Source organism: Sorghum bicolor, chromosome 2 (assembly GCF_000003195.3).
Source record: "Sorghum bicolor cultivar BTx623 chromosome 2, Sorghum_bicolor_NCBIv3, whole genome shotgun sequence".
In the NCBI taxonomy this organism is placed as follows: domain Eukaryota; kingdom Viridiplantae; phylum Streptophyta; class Magnoliopsida; order Poales; family Poaceae; genus Sorghum; species Sorghum bicolor.
Genome location: NC_012871.2, coordinates 61,218,231 through 61,239,539, shown reverse-complemented (window position 1 = coordinate 61,239,539; position 21,309 = coordinate 61,218,231). Strand labels below are relative to the sequence as shown.

The following is a 21,309-nucleotide window of genomic DNA, read 5'->3' as shown; positions in this document are numbered from 1 at the left end:
TGCCCTGCATGCACGGCCGCTCCCCGTCCCAATCGAAGCACCGAACGTTTCCTTCTGGTGTCGAGACGGTACGACGACGTTTGTGCGTGGCCGCGTGGGCCATGGCGTGCGATCGTGCATAGCTTAGTCTGTGATCACACCTGACCTGCCCGATTGATCGGTCGATCGACACTTGCTTTTCTGAGCGCGTACGAGCTCTGTGCATTTTGCACTGGCTGTGTGCTGCGCGCTCCGCACTCGTGTCCGGTATTTGTTTCCGGACAATGACGATGCTATCATATACTCGAGTAGTCGAGTATAACTTTTGCGTACGCATAATAATTATATACAATACTGAAGATACATTTTCATACACAAAAGACAAAAAATTATGTATGCATAATTTAAATAAAACATTTATATACCCAAAATTATATAGATAAAACCATATCCGCAAATTCATATGGAGAATATATATATATATATATAAACAAAACATTTTCCACCAAAATGCTATAGATATTTTTATCAGAAAAAACAAGGAAAACTTCGATTCAGTGGGTGCCACCGTCCCACCGCTAGTTAGACACATAGTAGATCCTCAAATGCATCATGGCAGCCGTTTGTTCGCTGTTTGGAAAATCGCTAGTGTCGGGCCGACATCACATGTTGCGTTTTTTGGATCTACTACGTACCCGTTCTGCTCCTGCTAGCCACCGCTAGACCGTTTGGTATTTGTGTTTCAGCGATTTGTTGGTCATGAACCCTAAAATAATATAATGGTTCTGGTGTGTGATTGTCTTTTACACCGACAAGTTTCCACGAATTCATAAATTGTGTGATCTCTAAGGGCTAACACTACTCATAAATTGTACACCCAACCCGCCCTCTTTTTGCCACGGTCTAAGAGAACGGATTGGGAGGAAGACCAGAGAAGAGACTGAATTGCAGTATAAAAAGAAAAATGAATAAAGGCTAAACATTTATAGCAGGTGTAGCACATATGACGTTAGATCTATGTGTCATATATATCGACCACTCGGAAGCTAACTCGCTTTCACTCTCAAAGATAAGTTTTGTGCATTTTCTATAATATATGTCGAATTGCAGGCGCACATAAGTATACATTTTTGGCCCTACAAGCTCCAAGCTTCGGTATACTCGAGTCGAGTCCAATACCCAACCGAAATGACCTTCAAGAAGAAGATGGCGTACCTAATCGGAATTTAATTAGTTAGTAGCCATTCCACGATTGGGTGGTGTCATGGTCGTTGGAAGATTGGAAGGTGGCAATTTCAAAGTTTAGATCAGAGAAAGGAAGAGGAGAAGGTCATGTGACCGTGATGTAAAGTTTGATTTATGTTTTTTTTCTAAAAAAAGCTATTGCGGGTTCCTTTTTATTTTCTCAAGAAAAGATAACATGTGACGAGAGCTTTGCGCCTTCTGCCTATTCAGATCTCATTTCGGTACAACTCTGTTTAGCTGGTAGTAGAACACTATTTTTTTCTTCGATTCTACGAGGAGCTCCGCCATTGGGGTTAAAGTTGTTTTTTTAAAAACGTTTGGCTGGACAGTTTGTCCTATATCCTCATGAAAGGGTGAGAGAGAATAATAAATGTCTAAGAAGCTGGTGGAAGCTTGTGTTTATTTTACATGTTCATGCATCAGGGCACACCTCTCCTCTTTTTTTTGTGAGAGCTAGTTACAGATGTAGACGTTCACAAATATGAGCGCATAGAGAGCACCTTCTCACAAGCTATACTCAAGGAGTTACTAAGATTTTACCCATCTAGTAAAAAGATGTGTTGAACTGCTTCAGGAGTTGGAGAGGTATAATATATACGAAACGTGACCTTAATCAACACGGATTCACCATGGATTCCACAAAGGGCACTGGGGCACACCAATGCCATGAATATACTGTTGGAATGGTTCCGTGGTTGACGTTGTACATGGACACATGCGGGAACACGAACAGTGCGCCAATACGGGAGCTGCTGCACAGTGCTAGAGCACACTGGTCAGGACAAAACACAGAGTACATGTACATGCACCCCCACACAACCCGCTCGCCAAAAAAAAAAAACACCCCCCACACAATGAACGCAGGGGGGCCCAACACACATAGTGGCGTCCACGGTCCACCTCCTAGAACTATTCCGGTGCATGCATGGTTGCTGCTCTCCGAGACGACAAACTAGTTTACGCTTTGTTTAGTTGAGTAGATAAAAAGTTTTTGGATATTATAGTATTTTAATTTTTATTTAATAATTATTATTCAACTATAAAATAATTAGATTTAAAAGATTCGTTTTATAAATTATAGATAAACTATGTAATTCGTTATTTTTATCTATATTTAATGTTTTATACATGTGTCGTAAGATTTAATGTGACGGAGAATTTTTATAAAAAAAATAGCTTTTGAAGGAACTAAACAAGGCCTAAAAGAAAAAACATGCACGCACGCGCCAGCCAGCTAAGCCCGTGTTAGTTCCTCAACGAATTTTTTTGAACACCGTAACATTTTTGTTTGTATTTAATAAATATTGTCTAATCATAGATTAACTAGGCTCAAAAGATTCGTCTCGTAAATTATAGATAAACTATGTAATTAGTTTTAAATTTTGTTTATATTTAATGTGACGAGAAATCTTAAAAAAATTGGATTTTGAGGAGGAAGTAAATAAAGTCTCAATGGAAGTTTAATTTGCATTAAATAGGTTGCCACATAGGCTTTTTTATGACATGGCAGTGTATTTAAGAAGAGAGAGAAGAAATGAGTTTCATTTAGGGCACTCACAATACAGACTCTATCATAGTCTAAAGTTATTTATTACCTCGAACAATGTGGACTTAGAGTCTAAATAAGACTTGGAGTCTTATTTTTTCTACCTCTTTCTTCAATAAATATGCTGCCACATCAGCAAAATATCATAAATAATGTGTAATTAATTGTCTTGGACTCTATGATAAAGTCTTGCATTGTAAGTGCCCTTAGATAAAACTCTCTTGGTACGAGTAACAACTTTCTATAAGTCTTGAAATTAAATGCCTATAAAAATATGAAATGAAACTCTACATTGAGAATAAACGTTTCATCTAAGTTTTATTTTATTTCAAATGCCATGATAGTGTTGACATCGTGCATTCATCGCCATTGCTGCCTCGATCGCCCACCCGCCGAAGGTTAACGCCGCGGCCCGCGGCCAGGCCGAGTAGGAGCGAGCCGCAAATGCAATCACGGGGAGTAAATACACGCGGCGGCGGCGGCGTCCACCTCCGTGCGCCCGCGCCCAAACCGATCGCCGGGCGGATCGAGCCATCCAAATCTGCCTACCTACTACTACCTGTAGTACGGCCAGGCACCGAGGCATGTACGACGCGCGCCGCATTGATCATCCGCATGAGCCATACCCACCGAAAACGACCCGACCCGGCCTGACGCATGCATGCATGCCGAGCGCGCGCGCGCGGCGGCTCCGTTGTCCGTTCCGTTCCTTTGTGCGTCTCTCCCGGCGGACTGCGACGCCCGTTGCTTCTGATTTGTGCTTATGCGTGGCTGGCTGTGATGACAACCTCGTGCAACTGTTTGACTTGCAATGGTGGTGCCACCGCTGCTCAGCTCGTCTCGTCTCTGCCTGCCTTTGCACTGCATGCCCGTTGTCGGTTTCCCTCTAGTGGGAAGGGGAGATTACTGATTATTACCAGCGGCGGGCACTCGGCACGGCAGGCAATGATTGACACTGCGGGCCATTTCAAAAAACTGTGGCCATCGATCGGTCACCGGATTATCGGGGGAGAGAGCTGTGGTTTGACTTCTGCGCGAATGAAAGCTGGGGGAACCAGATATACATAGTAGTGGTCACTCAGTGACTGATGTGTCAACAGGTTGTCGCGTCGTTAAGCGCCAAGCTAGCGCCTCACTTGCACGCCATTAAGCTTTTTTGTCAGTCGCCGTGCGCGGATGATACATGCAGCGGTTTTCAACTCGACCTTTTTCCTGGCCTCTAGCAGCTGTGTGTCATGCATGCATGGATGCGCATGTCGTGTCAGAACATTTCGAAAAACAAAATCTGCGTTAGATCACATTCTCAAAAAAGGCAAAGCTATACATGCTCCCTGTGTATTATATTATTTCAGACGTGTAATTATATTGCACCGGTAGTTCTACTTCTGTTCATAGACAAACAATGCAAACAAACAAAAAAATATAGGTGTACCGATAATTTTTCCCCTGTATTTGGCAGAAAACAGTTAGCTGCCTGTAAGCACAGTAGCAGTTTTTGATCGAACTGCATTGACTGAAGCACTCACTCCCTTTGTCCTTACGCAAAAAATGGTCAATTTGCAGTAGGTGTGTAGTAGCCCTACCGAACTACAGATTCTGGTGAGGACCGCGCGCATTATTGCTCGTAAAGTCCTCGGCATCGCATTCACATGCTGCTTAGTTGCGAGATCACGAGTCCCTTGAATAATTTTGCTCCCTGGATTCATCACACAAAAGTCGCGATTCAAATGGCCCATGCCCATCATGCATGAGATCGAATGAATATACTAGCACTAGACTAGAAGAGAGCAGCCGTTGGGGGCTTTAATTCAAGTCATGCCTGCCCTAACTTTGGCGACACGACACTTGTGCGCCCCCACGCATATTTACGAGGCACCAACCAACCCCCTCTTCCGGGCTCCGGCCACACCCCCCCCCCCCCCCCCCCCCCCCCCGTTTGATGTCAAGAATTTAACGACCGCCTTGACTGCCGGACGGATCGCAATACTTTGTCAGCATGCACACGTTTGTTGGATTGTTCTCATCTCTTTTACGAAATTCTTCCCATTTGTGCAAGTATAAACTCCAGGGACTAGATTTTTTTTAGCAAACTCCAGGATCAGATATTGACACAATAAGAGCCTATTTAGTTCCCTGCTAAACATTAGTCACTTTAGTAGGTAAATTTCTAAACACACTGACTAAAAACAAGCTAAGTCAATTTAGTCGCACTAGTCATCTAAGAATAAGTAAAATAATTTTAACTGGGTAAAAAAATTTAACAAACGGAACCAAACATGCTAAGTACTGCCCATTTCCCATACGGATACGGTGCGAATAATCTGGTTTCCCGGTGCTGTACGTCGCATGCATCACCATTCCGCCTGTCATTGATAGCTCGTAGAGACGCAGAAATTACAGAACGCCATTTTCAATACATTCCTTTTCTCCTCTCTCTCTCTCTCACACACACACCAGCTGACCAGCGGTTCTGTTACTCGCTTTCAAGGTTGCGTTTGTTGCCGTATAGGCTACAGTAGTGTCCCCCACCCGCATCTAGCCATGCATGAGCCAAGCGAGCCATGCTCTGTTGCGCTTTTGCGCGGCCACAATGATGGAGCTAGCCGGAGCCATTTTGCACTTTGATTTTTCGCTTTGGCTGCGGCGGCCGTCTAGCGATCGAACCAGATGCTCCGTGCAAGCTTTCACTCACTCACTCCCCCAAATCAAATCAACGCCCTCCTTTCTCTTTTCTCTCCTCTTAAACCTTCTTCAAACTCTCCTTGCTTCTAGTACTCTGATTTTTGCCCTGTCCTGCTCTACACCGTCTTTACCGGATTCGTATATTCCCTTTGCCGAAGAGGCTTGCAACAAGAGAACAAAGAGCCGCGAGAGCCTCATACGCATGGACCGACTCGATAAAATACGGGCTCACATGCATATGGTCAGCTTTGCGTGCAACAACCCGCCCACACGGTACACGAGCGGCGACGTCTCAGCGTCTGCGCCTCGCAAGCAACAAGGCACGCACGCCAACTCCATCAACACCCCTGCATGCGTTTTTAATCGTGTCATCCCTTGTCTTGGTGCTGCGCGCCGCATCGACCAGCCAAAGGCGCCACGCCGCGCATGGAGATTGGAGACCCGGCTCGAGCTCGAACCAGGCCTTGAGCATTCTCTCTCTCTCTCTCTCTCTCTCTCTCTCTCTCTCTCTCTCTCTCTCTCTGAGAGAGAGAGGGGAAAAACACAACTGCTACTCGAAGCAGCAGTCATGGTGGCTTGGCAGCAGTGGGCAGGCCCCCACGCTGGCTGTGTGCAGACAAAAGGAAAGCGAGCTGCCTCCAGCTTTTGGAATGTAAGCAGGCTGTAGCACGACCTGTTTGCTGTTGGTCTACAAGCCCCTTTGGCCCGTGCCAATGCCAGGCGAAACCATCCAACGGAAGTTCTCACTTCTCAGCTACACTACATTCACCTCCTGATCAAAAGTTAGTTACTTATGAGTGCAATGCAGGAGAAATGTGAGCTGCTGGTAGATTAACGGGAGACATTTTTATTCCTTCAATTCGAATTTACATGTTACAGTACGCGGATAATTACATTACACGTACGGCGTCGCAACTGGGAGGTCCAGTCAGTCACCACTTAGCCGCCAGGTAGTACGTACTAGCAGGGTGGCCGGCTAGCTAATCTACTCTACGCCGCCATGATTCACGAGCAGCATCAGCAGCAGCCGGTGGCACAGAGCGCGTGCTAGCTAGCTTGCTAGCGGCTAGCCCCGCGTCCTGATGATGGTTATGGTGCCGCGCCCTGAGGTGTGCAGGCGGGTGAAGCTGGCGACGGCCTTCCCCGAGATGCCCGGCTGGTCCGCCGACACGCGCGGCGCGCACGCGAACTCGCCCACGGGGTGCCGCACCGGCCGCGCGGGGCGCATCAGGATGCGCGCGTTGATGTCCGCCAGCGTCGCGCCGCCGTCCAGGCCGTCGGGCTTGAGCAGCGCGAACGGGCACACCACACCCGCGGCCGCCTTCCGCCGCTTGTTGCTGCTGCCGCCGCCGTCGTTGCTATGGCTGCTGCACTCCGCCGCCGCCGCCGCCATCTGCTCCGACGACGACTCTGCTTAAGGACAACGCAGTAACTTAGCTTAGCACGAGTGTGGAATGAATGATGGGATGTCAACTCTCTCTCCAGGCAGGAATGCGAGCGATAGATGAAGAATTCGCGTGCGCGGCGTGGACAAGACGAGAGAGACACGCACCTTCGCGTGTCGCGCGTTTCAGCGAAGAAGGGGCGGAGGTCCTCCTCGGCAGCGGCGGGGTCCGCGCCCACGCGGCGCGCTGCCCCTGCCCCTGCACCTGCACCTGCAGGTCGACCCCGCCGGCAGCGGGCGGGTCCCCGCGGCAGTTGGAGGAGGACGAGCTGGGGAGGGGCTCCTCCGCTGCCTCTGCGGCGGGGAGCTGTTGGTGGAACACGGCTCTCTCCGCTGCCAGTGCCGGCGCGGGACCCGCCGAGAAAATCGAGCTCAAGGGATCATCGCCATCATCATCGTCTGCAGGACAGACCGCAGGCAGTAGAAGTTGATTAGTCAGTTTCATCGGCTGAGTTTAAAATTGGTGATTATAGACTAATAATTTACTAGTAGAATCTCGGGCGGCACTAGTAATCTAAACACGTAGAACCCAGATCTGTCTTTTCTTCAAAAGACGCGCCCTGTCTTGGCTGCCCTGCCAGTTCTTCCTTGCAAGTCAGACGCAGGCGATCATGCCAATAATACATACTCCAGTGCGAAGTGAGCACGTAGTCGCCACTATAATACTCAATCCAGTACCCCATATACAGTACATATATAATGATTTTAACAATGTGCTACCAATCCATGCATCGATCATGCGGAAATCATGGGGCCGTGACAATTACGTGCCGCTAAACTCCCCCGCGGGCCCCATATGCAATGCGTTGTTGACAAAGCGCCATTGTTTAACGCTTAGCTCTACGACCTGGCTTTGTCCTTTGCCTGTGTCCGACTCCGACCCACGAACACGACCATGGTGATGTACTTGACGCGAGGCGCGGGACCAACGAGACCTAAAACTACCAGGTCCGTCCGTCCCTTTGCATTGCAGTTGCAGACGACGAAACCGGGTCAATTTCAGAGTTGATAATGGGATTCAAACGGGCCGGGGAGCGCTCACAGTGGACGAAGGAGTCGGTGGTGGGGGTGCAGTAGTCCGCCTGCTCGTGCGTGACGCAGCTGGAATTGAAGGCGCTGGCCTGCTGCTGCTGCTGCTGCGCCTTGAGCGGCTCGCCCACGTCGCCGTCGTGGCAGCTCGCGTCCCAGAAATTCTGCAAACGACACGCCAAGGGTAAGGGGTTTGATGAGCCAGCGGCAGCGGTAGCAGAGTAAATTCAGAGCTGGCTGCTCTATTGCTAATGCTAATGCTAATGTCAGGAGGTTTGACTATCCGGTCGTGACGATGACGACGCACCAGGAGAAGGTCGTCCAGATCGCCGGGGATCGCGGCGGCGGCCACGTCGTAGGCCGAGGACGGAGGCGGGGCGGGTAGCGCCGGCGGCTCCATGCCTGCGGCGACTGCAAAGCCAGGAACAACCGACGGGGATCAGATCACCAAATAAGCCAGGAAGCAGCAGCCATCAACACACACACACGGCTAGCGCGACGAAGAAAAAGAAACGAGAGAGGTAGCACGCAGGCGTGTACGTACAGAGCGGGAAGAGGTCGTGGACGTCGGCGGCGAGGAGCCCGAAGCAGCCGAACGGCGCCGGCGCCGTTAGCTGCTCCCACCCGAGCACGAAGCAGTCGCCGGCGCTGGCGCCGCTACTGCTGCTGCTGCTGCTGTAGTCGTCGAAGCAGCTGGTGGTGGTCGTACCAGCGGCCGCCATCCCCATCCCCATCATGTGGAGCGGCCTCCCCTCCATCAGCTGCACCTCCCTTTCCATGTGGCTCCGTGTGTAGCCGCAGCCGGCAGCAGCAGGAGGAGGACGACGACGACGTGAGTGAGTGAGACTGAAACAGACAGAGTGTGGAGAGTGGCTGAGTGAGAGAGCGAGGGCTGGGGTGGAGTGGGAGTGGAGACAGACAGAGCTTGGCGTGCTTAAATAGCAGGGCTTTTCGTCGCCGGTGCGTGAAAAGCAAAAGCGTGCAGCCTACTTAGCATCCCGACCGGACTAGCATGTCAAGTCCACTACTCCTCAGTCCTCACTCTAACACACACACACACACCTCTGTTAGTGTGCACTTGAGTCACTTGTTTATGCGATGTCCGCGCGGTGCCGCGACCTGTACTGTACCGGCTGTACGTACTTTCGTTTACCTTTGCTGGCTGGCTGATGGGGGCGACTTGTTGGTCTCCGTCAGTTAAGATAAGAGCCGGGGGAAAAAAAAAAGATAGGTGGGTGGGGTTGAGTAGACGAGTACAAAGTCCAAGTGAAGCAACGAAAGCAAAAGGGTGAGGGTGGTTGAGCGCCCGCCGGGGGGGTGCTCTTTCTCGTGATTCGTTATGTTCTTCCGGTGCCGCCGCCGCTTTGTTCTCCTCTCCTTTGCTTGGGCCTTGTTTAGTTCCCAAAAAATTTTGCAAAATTTTTTCAGATTTCCCGTCACATCAAATCTTTAGACACATGCATGAAGTATTAAATATAGACAAAAATAAAAACTAATTGCACAGTTTGTTCGGAATTGACGAGACGAATCTTTTAAGCCTAGTTAGTCTATGATTGGACAATATTTGTTAAATACAAACGAAAGAGCTACAGTGTCGATTTTGCAAAAAATTTTGGAACTAAACAAGGTGTCTGAGATCTCCTCCCTTTCTTTCTTTATTTACGGTTTGTTCGTCGTCGGTCCATGTCCCTATTGTTTTACTCTTCTCTCCCAGTCCCAGTCACCCGATCCCCGTCCTAGAATAATCTGCTTTTGTTTTTCGCGCTGATTCCAGCGGCTTGTTCCTGGGCATGGCGAATCAGATACCTACGGCGCTGTGGCTGCGTCAACCATTTCGAAAACTGTCGGCACTGCAATTAGCGATTCCTTTAGCGTCTTTATTTCCCCTCCCCCCCCCCCCCCCCCCCCCCCCCACAATCATTTCTTCTTCTCCGGCTCAAAAGTCTCCTCCCAATTTGATCTTCGCCGTTTTTTTTCCTTTTGTGATGAATTGCTGATCTTCGCCGTTTTAAGAACGACAGTGATCGGGACTACTGCAAGTCTGTTATGCTTACGCCCGAGCCCCCCAACTTTTTTACGTTTCGTGTCAGTTACGGCGGGTAGGTCAAAGCTCGCTGCAAGGTAGCCCATTGCTGTAGTGAGATCACTGGTCAGAGGGTGAACGGTGAAAAGGGATGGGCGGACCAGCGGAGTATATATAGGATCAGATCAGCGGCTTCGTCAGCTTTTTCTCCTCCGGAGCCGCAGGAGCAAACGCCACGCCAGAAATACCTAATTGACTTCCAATTTGAACTCCACTCTCTATGGTTAATTAGTAGCAAGTGAACAATGTGCCGTTTCTGAGTAGAATTTCATATTATAAGATGACATTTCGCGCTGAAGCTACTGTACAGATTCGATCCCAGCAGCTCTTTCTTTTTTCCTCGTCTTTACCTACCCCACAGAAGCCCCTCTTCTTTTTCTAAAGTTTACCGGGAGAAGCAGAGCAGAGGGTTCGGTGGCCAAACTCGGCTGGGCTAATCGTCCGTGTCCCACCCCACTTCCCGTTCCCTTTTGCTCTACTTTGTTTAGGCGGTGGGCTGAATTATTACAGCCCATCATCATGTGGCGAGGTGAGACAAATCCAAGGAAACGGGCTCCACGTAATAAAATCGAGGCCTCAAATTTGTTTGGGGGAGAGCGAGAACCCAACAAAAAGCGACCGGGTTACCTACCCGCCCGGAGCCCACAGGATCATCGGGTCAACGACGAACAACGAGAGCATCGATAGATCCCGTCAAAGTGGATTCTTTCACCTAATATTTTGCTTTCCACAGTACTTCACGTATGTATCTTTATTCTGTTTAGGATCAACGTGTGTCTGACAAATGAAACAAATTCTAGAAACAAGATTATTAAAACTTCATTCAAAAAAAACAAGAGTATTAAAATAATGATGTGATTGCTAAATAAATCTCCAAATAAGAAATAATGCTGATCCTATTGCAACACACATACACATTTGTTATTCCGTGATAGTTTCGCGTACGTGCGAGAGCTTAGAGATGACTCTTGGTCAAAGGACTACGAAATTACATGACATGCATAGTAAATTAAGCATAGTTTGATTTTGCAGTGTGATCTTAACTAATAAGAGGTTTAATTCTACAATCTTAGTCCGTAGAGTCTATGTGTCATATGCCTAATGATAGGCCCAACCCTAGGCCCAAGACATGGGTTGGGAGACCTGACTAGGCCGCTGGGCTCCGCCGCCGCCGTCACTGATGTCATCAATATCAAGTTGCATTAGTTGAGTCTTATTAGGTTTGGAAAGAGTTGATTACTTAAGAAATCGAGTTTGAATTTGTTAGGAAAGGAGGATTCAAATCCTATACGGATCAAATCTTAGTAAAGGAGGATTCAAATCATATAAGAAATCGGAGATTGCTTAGGGGTCAAATCTTGTTGAGATTATAAATGTTAGGAGGATGTAACCATTGCAATCAAGAATAGAATAGCCGCAATGCATTTATCCCTTCCTCTCTCTTCTTCTCCTTGCGCCTCTCTCTCTCTCCTCCCCAGTGCCACCGCCGCCCCCTTCCCTCGCCTAAGCACGCCACCACCACCACCTCCACCATAGCCGCCACCCACCTAGAGCACCCCCGCGTCACGCCTGTTACATTATGTTTTTCCATATGGATCTACACATAAAATGTCCAAGTAAGCCTGAGAGGTGCATGACAAGATCACTTGAAGAAGGACAATATTCCACCCACTCAACACATCACATTTAGCTCAAAGGAGCTCATGGGTGTGTTTGGGACCATTTAAAATCAGATTTGGGGTCCACTCATCACAATAATCGAGAAAATCCTGCCAAACACCCATCAAAACCAATGATTCTTTCCAACATTACAAATACAACAACTGTGAGATTGAACTAGCAGTTACATTTATGTACCACGGAGTGGAGGCGGCGATACCAATACATGGCCGCACGGCCCCAAACACACCCTATACCTGACAAAAGCACAACTTGATATGAAAAATGAATGCAAATTCTTCACTTGAATTCTTATACTTCCACTATTCTAAATTATAAGGTGTTTTGACTTTTCTAGATACATAGCTTTTACTATACACTTAGATATGTACTACATTTAAATATATTTTTTTGCGAGCAATACTAAATATATAGAAAAACGTATCTAAAAAAATATCTTATAATTTGAAACAGAGAGAGTACATGATAAGATCCTAATAGCAAATAAAGGCCTATTTGGAACACAAGAATTTCACAAGAATCACATATGAATTTCATATGAGAAACACAGAAAATAAGGGGGGGGGGGGAAATTCTGCATTCCAAAGAGGTCCTAGTAGGGAATTGCGCCATCTTGACCAAGATGCTTGCGTAATGTGCAATGGACTCTTAAAACCTCTTGTTTCGCTCATTTGCTAAACCGTTATGAACCAGATCTTGTCATGGAAAAGGATACACCATGGTAGTTCATCCAAATCCAAGCGGACGACTTCCCTCAATGTCGTTGCGCTGCCTTTTTCTTTTTTTTAAAAAAAATAGGTTTACAGTTTTGTGTCCTGCTTGTGTTTTTCATGAACGAGATCCTTGAGCGTAAACATTTTTTGGGTTCATTAGACGACGTGCAAAACCTCAGCGACAAAATTGAAGCACAATGAAACTGTGAAAGCTACTCCTACTATTTTCTGCAGCAGAACTAATCCAATTTCTTGGTAGGAGTACGTAAAAAACATAAGCTCGTGAGTCTTGACCGGTCCCATGCCCGGAGCCCCAGAGTGCAGGCAGGCTCACCACTCACCCTTGTCAAAAACTTTTCATCCATCACATCAAATCTTTTGATACATGTATGAATTATTAAATATAGATTTAAAAAAACTAATTATACAATTTAATTGTAAATCGCAAGAAGAATTTTTTTAAAACTAATTAGTCCATGATTAACTATAACAACTACAATAATCCACATATGCTGATGATAGATTAATTAGTTTAATAAATTTATCTCGTAGTTTGAGTGCAAGCTATGTAATTTATCTTTTATTAATCTATGTTTAATATTTCTAATATGTGTCAGCATATTTGATGTAACACATTTTTTTTAACTGCATTGGGGGCCCGGGCGTTGCGCACCGAGCCAGGCAAAACTACTGCTGCTCGGGCAGTCGCAACAATCTCCTAGCAGCGAGCCTGTGACACAGGGAGAGGTCTACACTCTACAGTAGTATTTTTTTTTTAAAAAAAATGTGTATAAGAAAACTAGCTTCTTTCTACTTTGGAAAAAAAGGACTGCAGCAAGAGCACAATGTTGCGACGAAAAGACGTACAATTTCAGTGCAGACAGTATCTCTGCCTTTTCTCACTTTTCCGTCACTTTTGGAGCCTGATTTCCCCACCAATCACGCCCAACGAGCTTTATCGTTTTCATTGTACCCATTTGTCTTTTACCTCACTCCGTCTAAACGTCTAATTTCTTCATTGTAGTGCAACTTAAGTGAGCTTGGCTAACGTACGCTCAAGCTCATACATGAGGTTCGTTTGATCCCAAGAGCTACTAATTAACTACTAAAATTAGCTTTAGTGGATCTATACACTCCAGCTAATGACTCAGCTAATAGCTCCAAATGAAATACGTATATGTTAATAAAAACTTATTAACTAGTACTATTTCGCTAAGTACTTCCATCCAAGAAGATGTGAATAAGCTTCTCTCCTATTTGTTGCCTCCCCGAAACAAAAAGAAATCACTCTTTTGAAAGTTGATTTTTAGTCTTGATGATTGTTCAAACGTGTGAAGAAACAATTCCATGTTCTCTAGTTATTCAATATCGTGGTATTAAAATAACACATGTCTTCCATTTGCTTACTGCAAGATAGACAACATGTAAATCTTCTAGCCAATGAGGAATTGCCACCCCTTTTATTTGTCCATCCTCTTTGGCTCAATAATAATAGCCAACATGTCTACCACTATGTTAAATAGTATGATTGACAACAAATCACCTTGTTTGGAAGTAAGGGTCCATTTGGTCGTTTACCTTAATTCCCACATTACCTCCTTGTACAAAAGATTGGATTTGACTAATACCATTTCCGGAAAGAACCTTTCATTCAGAGGGTTATTGCCGAATCATTCAATTAACGTTATCATGAGCCATTTTCAAAGTCAATCTTAGGGTCTGTTTAGTTTTTCTTGCTAAATTTTAGTTAGCTAAAATTATTTTAGCTACTTTTAGGTGACTAATGGAACTAAACTATTTTAGTTTCTTTTAGTTAATGTGTTTGGAACTTTAGCTACTAATAAAGTGACTACATTTAGCTAGCTAAAATTTAGCAAGGGAAACCAAACAGGACCAAGTAACCACATTCTTCTTTTTTTTTTCTCTATGAAGCTCATGTATTGTCTCATGTAAAACTGCAGCGCCTTTCCATTATACTTCTCTTTGAGAGAAATGCTGTTTGTGGGAAACCTGTAATTTCTTGGGCTACTATTATCATCCTATTATTGGCTATTATCATCCTATTATTTGTTTAGCCTTGTTACTTTTAAGTAATAAGGTTATATATAGATTTAAAATTTAACCTGTAGAGTGTGAGGTCTCTTCTATGGAATTTGTCGAATAGAGCCATCAAATTCTCTTTTACAATGTTCCAAAAGGCCTGATAAAAATCACCAGAGATGGACAATTATGTTTTAGCTTTCCGTTCACACACAAATTAAAATAGGAGGCTATGTTTTTAGCTTCGCTTCAAGATGGTATAAATGGAATCAATGACCAAACCAAGGTTGGCTATGCACTGTTGCTGTTCCGATGATTGGACGCCAAAGGGGCAAGCTAGCTAGGGCTTTGTTTTCAGCCGTGCAACAATAGTTGATGAGATGTAATTGTACTATGTAAATTGTCCTCATGACACCTTTTTGCATGCCACTGTTCTATTTTGAATAAGGCAACCAAAAAGTACTGCTGCGGAGCAGACAAACCATGGCAAACTTGTACCACTGAAAAAGGTAAACAAGGTTCTGTACCATCAATTACCATGCCACGCCATACAAACACTGGCAAAATTAATTTTCACCTTCATTTGCAGCTTTTACTAGGTTCTCTTCATGCATGCGAATTTCTTGCACACTATCATATCACTATGACAGTTGACACGCCACGGGTATACTCATTGCCTTATATATTTTGATGTTTCGTATATACTGGTTCTTGCCCGGCCATTTGATCGTTGAGCACTGACAACCTGATGGATCAAACCTTGTACAGCATGCCGATCTCGACTCGCTGTTGCAGCGGCGTCCCCAGCGCCGGCAGCGCGGAGCGACAGATGCCGTGCAGGAACTCGTAGAACCCGAGCATGACCTTGTCGAACCACCCGGCGTCGTCGCCCACGTAGAACCTCATCTTACCCCGAACGTGCACCACGCCGGTCATCCTCGCCGCCTCCAGACTCGCGGCCTCCTCCTCCCCCGCCTCCGTCGTCGTCTCAAAGTGCCGCCGCAGGGAGCTCGTGACCTGCGCGGCGAGGTCGCCGTTGCCGAGGCTGTCGGCGTACCCGTACTGGACAGTGCAGCCGTACACCCCGTTCGGCCCCAGCCTCCTGACGAGGATCCTCTCCCGCTCGTCCACCTTGGCCACCAACAGGTATCGCAGGGTGACGAAGACCGTGACCGCGTGCAGCGAGCTCATGTTCTTGATGTAGTGGCCGAGGATTGGAGTGAGCCCGTCCTGAATGTTGCTGTAGAAGAAGCAAAGCCCGGGGACCCTCTGCACCTCCGGCCTCGCAAGGAGCTCGGTGAGGCGCTCCACGGTCACCTTGTTCGCCATCTCGTACTCCATCTTCCGTTGCCTGCCGTAATACCAGCCGAACATGACCAGTGCCAGGATGATGGACACTGCAAAGGGGAGCCACCCGCCTTCAGGGATCTTGGTGAAGACTGCACTGACATAAGATCCTTCCATGATGAAGAAAGGCACGAAGTAAAGCGCCACAAGAACAGGTGGTGTTCTCCATATAATGATCATCACCAGGGTGAGCATGATTGTGGTTATGAGCATGACCATGATGACCACAACACCTGCAGTAACAGTCATGCATCAGTTCTACAGGAACAAATTAGTTGCGTATCAGCAGATGCAGCATTTTGCAGAATCCACTTACCGAATGCGTTCCCGATCGCATTTCCAGCACCAAAGCCTAGTATGACACTGACGCATAGTACCATGAGGATGTAATTGGTTTCTGGGGAGTAAACCTCCCCTTCTTTATGCTGAGACGTGTGCACCACCTTGACGCGTGGGAAGTAGTCCAGGACAACGGATTGCTTGATGACTGAAAATGTTGCAGATATTAAGGATTGGCTTGCGACGATTGCTGCCAGCGTTGCGATGATGAACATGGGCCAGTAAACAGGGCGAGGGACAAATTTGTAGAATCCGTCACTGAAGTCGTTAACATTGTTGATGAGGTACGCTGTTTGCCCAGCATATGTGAGGATCAGAGAAGGATATATGCTAGACAGAAATGCTATCTGAAAAAACAAGACATAGCGTTTAACTGGCCATATCATGAACATTTCGCATGGAAAGGACCTCAAGGTTGCAATGTTGATGAAAAATAACCTGAATACTCTTCTTACTGAAGTGGCCAAGATCTGCAAACATAGCTTCAGCACCTGTATACATGAAGGATTCGTGGTTATGTTACTAATGCAGCATATTTGATGGATCAAAAACATGGTGGTGATAAAGTTGTTACCGGTGATGCATAGAACAGTTCCACCGAGCATGCGCCACCCTTCCTTTTTATTTCTCAGGAAGAAGCGAACAATATAATGAGGTGAGATGGCTTTGAAGATGCCGGGATAGTAATGAACAATGCTATACAAGCCGATAATTGGAGTGGTGAAAGTCCATGCTGCCATGATCGGTGAAAACAGAAAGCTCACTTTTGAGGTTCCATACTTTTGCAGTAAGAATAAGCCGATAAGGATCACAGCAGACAGAACTTCGACTACAGCTGTGATATTGAAAGGAAGGATCAGTTTATTAGCAATGCCTATATCAGAAGATTGTTGTAATTACTCCTTGGTTACGGCTGTCAAACCACTTACCGTTGCTGACAGAAGGAAATGGCCCTCTTAGCCCTTGAATTGCTGATAATACTGAAAAGAGGTAAAGAGTGAAGTGACAGTCTGACAGATATCACTGGGATCACAAAAATAGACTATCTTAAGGATAGGGACAAACCTGAAATAGCAGGAGTGAGTATGCCATCCCCAATGAGCATGCACATTCCCAGTATTGCCATGAACAGCAGTGCTCTTCTGGCTGTTATGCTTCGCTCAAAGAACTTCCCCAGCCAGCTAGGCCTTCCAGCTCTTGCAGACTGATTCTGAAGTAGAGGCTCTTCTTCCGAATAAACTTTTTTGGAAGGAAGTATGCCTATATCAGCATGCCTACACAACAGAGAGTACATGGCAAATGTACCTCCTACAGGAAAACAATGCTCTTATTAGTGTGTTATACAAAGTAATATTCGATCTGCTCATGTAAAGAAAAGTCTTCTCTAGAAACTACAGCCCCACCTATGTCAGGCCTTTCAGTTCAGTTCGTCAAATAAACTCACCGAGCAATAATAGATAGCAGAGATGAAAGTGCTCTAAGATAGATGTAAGGTCCAAAATATCAAAACTTTCAGAACTAAGTTTTGTTCCAACATGGCCACAAACTGAAAAAAGAAGAAAGGCAGCATGGGCACTGTATGTAGTTACCTTCACCATGATCGTCGGCATTAAGTGCTATGCCTACATACTTGACCACACCAATCAAAGTAAGAGTCCAAAACATTATGCTGTATAACCCCATGTAGTCATCTTTTGTAGGAGATGACAAGTTCATTGAGGGGTAAACGTAGAGGGGGGACGTGACGAGGCCACCAAACACAACGCCGAGAGTCTTGTAAGCAAGGGCTAGATCTTTGCGAAAATTGCCGACCTGCTCATAGTTGAGGGAAGACATTAGCATGTCAAGAGAGAATGAGAGATAACAATTAAGAGAAAATGAGAGATGCACATATTGCACTGCACCACAGCGATCATATAGAAGCAAGCAGCTATCTGAATGCGTAGCTAATAACTGGAGTCAACGTCAACCAAGCAGCATTGTTGCCCAAGTGGAAGGGTGTGGGGCTCATGATAATGATGAACAAGTTTGGTGTTACTATAGCAAATGTCCCATCGCGAAAAGATTTTGGATTTTGCTACTATAGCACTTTCGTTTGTTTGTGGCAAATATTGTCTAATCATGGACTAACTAAGATCAAAAGATTCGTCTCGTGATTTACAAGTAAACTGTGCAATTAGTTTTTATTTTTGTCTATATTTAATGCTTCATGCATGTGACAAAAAATTCGATGTGATAGGGAATCTTGAAAACATTTTTGTTTTTGGGGTGAACTAAAAGGCCTTAGTCAAGGCAACGCAAGCATGCAAGACTTTTCCTCAAGGCAAACGGAAGAAGGAAAAAAAAATCAGTGCCTGGAAACAGGCGCAGGTTTGTGCCCATGCAGATAAGGAAGAAGCAGTGTTCTCTCAGTTCAGAGGGCTCCGCGGACTGCGATTGGCGGATTGGCTGATTTGCTGCTGCGCTCGAACGGATCGGGCAAATTAAAGCGGCGCGGTGTTATCTGTTGCTTAAACAGATATCTTTTTTTTTTCAGAATTACAGCAACTCTGAACAATTGAGCCGAATGCGAGCACGAGGACTTGAACCTGGGTTAACAGATTTCACTACACTTCTAGCTATTGGAACACTTATTTTTCTTCAAGTAGAATATTTTATAACGGTGGAACTTTTTTAAAACAACCGTTTGGTCTAGCAGAAGAGAAAAATGTTTCACCAAGAGGAAAGAATATTCTAGCAGAAGAACAGAAATGTTCAGATGTCGATGATGTGGCTGATGCCAGTCGCATATGCGACGTTTGATACTAAGCGAGTGGCCGATGGATGCCTATCCAGTATCCAGGATTCACAGAGATTTTGAAGAGCTCTACGCCTGCAATGGTTGCCGTTAGAACTTAGAATGGATGGAATCAAATAGACCTTGGGTCAGCATACCAACGACGACTTGTGATGAAAGCGATAAGGAAATATTCAGTGCTTCTGATACTTTAGGCTCTATTTGGATGTCCTAACAAAAAATGAGAATGAGGCAGTAAAATGAAGATCTAAACACTTACAATTAGATTCTACAGTAGAATCCAACTATCTACCCAAGACTTACTATTTGGAGATTTCATTGTATAAAAGTAATAATAATCATTATGATAATGCGATGCAAACACCCTTCATTTTTTATCCAAAATTCAGATTCTACATTAACTATCTAGAATCTAGAATCTCACTATGAGAATCAAAACCAAGCATGCCCTTAGTCAAGTCCTTGATTAAAAGGTCTAGTTTCATATCGCATAAAAGACGTACTACCTCCGTCACAAAAAAAATATTATCCTCGCATCCTGAGAAGTCAAAGGTTCTTAATTTTGACTAAATATAATTTAAAAGTATTGATATTTATAATATATAATAAATGTTATTAGATCGATCATGAAATATATTTTCATAATAAACTTAATTGGAAACCTAATTGTATATAACATCTTATGTAAACTTAATCAAACTTAAATATCTTTTGATTTCTCAGGAAACGAGATTTATATTTTCTTTGAGGCTAGGGAGTAATACTGATGTTGAAAATTTTGGACAGGAAAGAAGGACGAATGCTGCGTGCATAATGAAATGGCCTCTGGTCAAGTCAACGATTAAAAGAAAAGGACTGACTTTTCATGAACAAATAATGGAGGCAGAAAATTAAGGAGGCAAAGGGTAAGTTGGATCCCTGCGCCGGAGATAGACAGTTATGGACCTGCACTCACTCACTGCAAGGTGACAAGGCTAATCGTTGTCAGCGATCACCGGCGCGGAACGCACGCACAACGGCACAAGAGCACGGGCTTTGGAAAGTGGTCCGCCTACCTAACAATCACGACCAGATCACTTCCTCGTGTACCTTGTTTAGTTCCGAAAAATTTTGAATTTTGGTAATGTAGTATTTTCGTTTTTATTTAATAAATATTATCTAATTATAGACTAATTAGACTTAAAAGATTTATCTCACGATTTATAGACAAACTGTGTAATTAGTTTTTGTTTTCGTCTATATCTAATGCTTCATGCATGTGTTTTAAATTCGATGTGACAAGGATCTTCAAAAGTTTTTGGTTATGCCATGTATCCCTAGAGTGCATGCGAGTCCACATCACCTGCAACTGAAAATTCCTATAACTGTAGTCATGTTCCACTGCACTACTGCTACAACTGATGAAACACTGGGCTTGTTTAGGCTTGTCCAGTTTGTAAAAATTTTTAGATTTCGCTGCTGTAGTACTTTCGTTTTTATTTTATAATTAGTGTCCAATCATAGACTAACTAGGTTCAAAAAATTCGTCTTACAAATTACAGATAAACTGCATAATTAATTATCTTTTTTATCTATATTAATTCTTTATGTATGTGCCTAAAAATTTAATGTAATGATGAATCTTGAAAAAATTTGGGAATTGAACAAGGTCTTAGTTTATCCAAAAACCAATTTTTTTTAAAGATTCCCCGTCACATCGAATGCAGAGTATTAAATATAGATGAAAATAAAAATTAATTATATAGTTTGCCTATAAATTGTGAGATGAAATCTTTTAAGCCTAATTACTCTATGATTGGATAATATTTGTCAAATAAAAACAAAAGTATTATAGTGTTAAAATACAAAAAAAAATTGAATCTAAACAAGGCCTAAGCAGGCAGTGCGTGTGAAAAAGGGTTTAATTTGTTTTCTTGTGACAAGAACGTATGAATGAAAGATGAGACTAAGGACTGCCCAAGCCAATAAGAGATGAGATCCCGAAGGAAAGCTCCAATTCGAAATTGAAAACCAAAGGAAATCTGGTACGTACAGTCTCATGGGAGGAGAGGTGTTTGTCGTGCGAAGCGAACTAACCTCCGCCTGCTCATATTCGGGCGGACCGCCGCCGCCGCCGCGGCCGGGGCCGGGGCCGGGCCAGCCGGCCTCGAGATCCAGGTGGCTCACCGTCGTCATGGGGAGCTCCGGGCGCCGCCGTCGGTGGAGTGGAGCGGAGCCGAGGAAAACGAAGGCGGCCGGCGGCCTGGTGCTGCTGCCGTCTGATGGCCGCACCCGCACGGGGCGAGGCTGATGAGGGTACTAGCCTTTATAGCGGCCGATGTCTGCGCCACGTGCCCGTGGTGAACTGAGACTGGGAGTCCTGAACGCTGGACAGATCCCGAGGAG

At 45.1% G+C, this 21,309-nt stretch overlaps 2 protein-coding genes across 3 annotated transcripts; both read right to left on the bottom strand.

Moving 5' to 3' along the window:
* Positions 6,280 to 8,899, bottom strand: LOC8081020. Its single transcript, XM_002460253.2, has 5 exons — positions 8,470 to 8,899; positions 8,233 to 8,336; positions 7,939 to 8,089; positions 7,005 to 7,295; positions 6,280 to 6,862 (listed from the first exon to the last, which is right to left on the bottom strand). The coding sequence occupies exons 1-5, from the start codon at positions 8,702 to 8,704 to the stop codon at positions 6,519 to 6,521; spliced, it is 1,125 nt and encodes a 374-aa protein (XP_002460298.2). The 5' UTR covers positions 8,705 to 8,899; the 3' UTR covers positions 6,280 to 6,518.
* On the bottom strand, positions 14,828 to 21,309 carry LOC8062763 (probable potassium transporter 17). Of its 2 annotated transcripts, none has more exons than XM_002460252.2 (8): positions 21,001 to 21,309; positions 17,717 to 17,939; positions 17,193 to 17,435; positions 17,057 to 17,107; positions 16,702 to 16,962; positions 16,566 to 16,618; positions 16,105 to 16,474; positions 14,828 to 16,021 (listed from the first exon to the last, which is right to left on the bottom strand). In XM_002460252.2, exons 1-8 carry the CDS (start codon positions 21,097 to 21,099, stop codon positions 15,195 to 15,197), a joined length of 2,127 nt encoding a protein of 708 aa, XP_002460297.1. In that variant the 5' UTR covers positions 21,100 to 21,309; the 3' UTR covers positions 14,828 to 15,194. The 2 variants fall into 2 exon arrangements, with proteins under 2 accessions (XP_002460297.1, XP_021307852.1); XM_021452177.1 differs by having other exon boundaries at positions 20,957 to 21,022.